This window comes from Alligator sinensis, unplaced genomic scaffold (assembly GCF_000455745.1).
Source record: "Alligator sinensis unplaced genomic scaffold, ASM45574v1 scaffold647_2, whole genome shotgun sequence".
NCBI lineage: Eukaryota > Metazoa > Chordata > Crocodylia > Alligatoridae > Alligator > Alligator sinensis.
Window position 1 is genome coordinate 2,897,789 of NW_005841832.1, and position 3,001 is coordinate 2,900,789.

The 3,001-nt window shown below is 61.6% G+C and overlaps 2 protein-coding genes across 2 annotated transcripts in view; one reads left to right on the top strand and one right to left on the bottom strand.

The window, feature by feature from the left end:
* Positions 1-1,647, top strand: part of MED25 (mediator complex subunit 25) — a 13,108-nt gene extending 11,461 nt beyond the window's left edge. Inside the window, exons 17-19 of the mRNA XM_025192021.1 lie at positions 7-189; positions 747-939; positions 1,396-1,647. Coding sequence (XP_025047806.1) covers positions 7-189; positions 747-939; positions 1,396-1,505 — 486 coding nt within the window. The 3' untranslated portion in view covers positions 1,506-1,647. The remainder of the gene's footprint in view (positions 1-6; positions 190-746; positions 940-1,395) is intronic.
* Positions 1,648-1,839: 192 nt separating this feature from the next.
* LOC102371171 (lutropin subunit beta-like) overlaps positions 1,840-3,001 on the bottom strand; it is a 2,866-nt gene continuing 1,704 nt past the window's right edge. Inside the window, exons 2-3 of the mRNA XM_006014916.2 lie at positions 2,677-2,850; positions 1,840-2,322 (exon numbers count right to left, since the gene is read on the bottom strand). Of these exons, the coding sequence (XP_006014978.1) occupies positions 2,092-2,322; positions 2,677-2,850 (405 nt within the window). The 3' untranslated portion in view covers positions 1,840-2,091. The remainder of the gene's footprint in view (positions 2,323-2,676; positions 2,851-3,001) is intronic.

Here is a 3,001-nt window from a genome sequence, read left to right on the forward strand (position 1 = left end):
CCACAGGCCCCACCCCAGCCTCAGCCACAGCAGCAACCCACAGCCCCTGCCCCACCCCAGCCCCCCCCCCCCCCAGCACCTGGGGCCCCCCAAGCTGGCCCACAGCCCACACAGGGGGGGGCCTTGCTGAGACCCCAGAACCCCGGTGCCAACCCCCAGCTTCGCAGCCTCCTTCTCAGCCAGCAACCTGTGAGTATCTAAACCTGGGGAGAGGATCCTTGTCCCCCTTGGAACTCTAGGGGATCCCTATAATGGACCTCTGCTCACTCTGAGGGGCCTAGGAGACCCCTTAACCTGCTTTCCCCTCCCCTCCAGCTCCAACTCTGGCCTACTTGTGGGGGCCCGCAGACTGCTTGCCAGGCCTGAGGCTTCCCCATACCAGTCCCTGCCCACACTGGGGTGCTCCCAATATCATTCCCAACTCTAAGGTGTCCTGGCAGCCTCCATCTTCAGCCCCTTAGCCTGGCTATCCATGCCCCACCTCTAGTAGAGGGTGCCCCTGGCTGTGCCCTGGCCTAGCCCTGTCAGCGTGCTTGGTATGGAGTTGGAGGTTGCCCCCCTGGATCCCTTCCCCATCCACACACAGGCCCAAGTTTCTGTTCGCCCTGGTGGGTGGGGGAGGGATGGGAACATCTGCTTTGGGAGGCAGTGAGGAGGCACTGATATCAGGTCCAGCTGGGAAGCGGGGAGAGCTGCGATGTCTAGTGCCCCTCTCCTATTCCAGTGTGTTTCCCTCCCCCCTGCAGCCCCAGGCAGCTGTTCCCCAGTCCCAACAGCCCCTGCATCACCTGCAGCAACCGGGCCAGGGCATGCTGCCCCACCAGTCCATGGGGCAGCCCTTGGGGCAACAGCAGCTCCAGCTGCCTGGGCAGCCTCTCATGCATCAGGGCCCTGGACAGCAGTGGCCAGGACAGATGGCGCCACGGGCACCACTGCCAGGTAAGTGGGCAGGGTGGGCGCATGGACTGGCAAGCCCTGAGTGAGCACCTTCATAATATGCTCCAACCCAGAGACCATTGCATCTTGGTGATTGGTTATACAAGGCCCCCTCACCTGTCCCCAGCATGCTCTGCACCAGAGCCAGTGCTGGATGAGGGGTCCCTGTATAACCAGGCCCCTGGCAGCTGGCTGTATCTTGGTGCCAGGTTCAGGGTCTCAGTATAGCTACCACGGTTGCACTCACCCCAGAGTTGGCTGTCTCTTACACTGAGCCCTGTATAATCAGAACTGCAAAACAACCTACCCCAGAGCCAGCTGCATTTCAGCATCAGGGGAGGCAGCCCATATAACCAGCCCCCCCCATGTGCCCCACCCCAGAGCCAGCTGCATCTCAGCACTGGGCAAGGGAGCCCTGTACAAATAGCCCAACCCTCACCTGCTTTCTCCCCTCCCCAGGTCAGATGCTGATGAACCCCGGGGCCCGGGGCCCTGTTCCCCAGCCGGGGCTGCAGCAGGTCCAGGCTCCCAGTGTCATGGAGGACGACATCCTCATGGACCTGATATGAGCAGGGTGGGAGTGGCACAGCCCTGCCCTCCCACCCTGTTCCCATGGAGGGGTATGACCCCCACTCTGCTCCTCTGTACCATAGATTTTTTGCACTTCTCAATAAACCACCTGTTTTTCCCAACCCCAAGGCATTCCTTGATCATATCATCATAGTACTGCCCCTTTCCACAGCCAGGCTGGAACTCAGGAGTCCTGTTTCCTCTCCCACACTGTACCCAGCAATCACATCTTCTAGGAGATTAGAGCAGTAAGGGGGCCTAGGAGCCTGGGTTCTCTCCCATGTCTGAGAGCAGAGTGGAGTCTGATGGGTTACAACAGTGGGAGCTGGGAGCCAGGACACCTGGGTTCTCTTTCTAGGCTGGGAGGCCAGACCCCTACATACTATCCCAGCTCTGGGAGGGGAGTTTAGGGCTGGTGGATTACAGCAGGAGCTGGGAGCTCAGACACCTGGGTTCTATCCCAGATCTGGGATGGGGAGTGAGGGGCTGGCAGGCTTGAGGCCTGGTATTTTTTGCTCCTGCGCCAAAAGACAAACACAGATGGACGCGGAGCCGGGCTGCCGTGGGGATGGTTTATTGCCAAGTCTAGGCGTAGCCCCCGTGGGCGCTGCAGAAATCAGGTCCGATGCTCTGGACAGTGCAGTCGCTGGAGTCCATGGGACAGAGGCTGCAGTGGCAACTCAGGGCCATGGGGTAGGTGAAGGTGGGGTCGATGCCGGGTGGGCAGGCAGGCAGCACCAGTGACTCGTAACGAACCTCACGGTATGTGCACACATGCTGGGCCACGGGTGACAGCGCACTCTTGTATACGGGCTCCTGGGGGTGGAGGGAGGGATGCCATGGGTGGCACTGTGCCCTGGCCCCTCCCCACACACACATCACCCCCCTGCCCAGCCTGCTTTTCCTCCCTTCCCCTCACCGTCCCTATGCCCCTTCATCTCCCTGCCCGGCCTATGCCCATCACTGCAGTGCCAGCTTCCCTACAACCCTTGCCTGCCCCCCAACCCTGCCTCACCTGCTGCTGCCCATCCCCCTCCCCTGTGCCCACCTAGGCAGAGCTGGGGGTCTCAGGGCCCATGCCAAGGTGCCCCCCTACCCCTTCTGGAGTATTGCTAGTTCCTGTAGCCTGGCCACCCTGGGCATCATTTCTCCCCACCCCAAGGGCCTCACCTTAGTCTGACAGTACCCACTGCAGATGGCTGTGGTAAAGGTGATGCACAGGGGACAGGCTTCCTTCTCAGCGGCCACTGTGGCGTTGACAGGGTGGCACAGGCGGTGCCCGCGGGTGGCCCCTGGGGCTGCAGCTCCTACTAGCAGGAGCAGCACTAGCTGCAGCACCCTCTGCTGGCAGAAAGCACCAGGATGGGACATGGGGCCTCTCCTGCCCCACAGCCCCAAATTGGGGTCATTGGGCATAAGGTAGGCATGGAGCAAGGGCCTTGCCCTACCTCCCCAGGGGAGCTGGTACCAAGTGAGAAGGGGCAGGGGGGGGGGG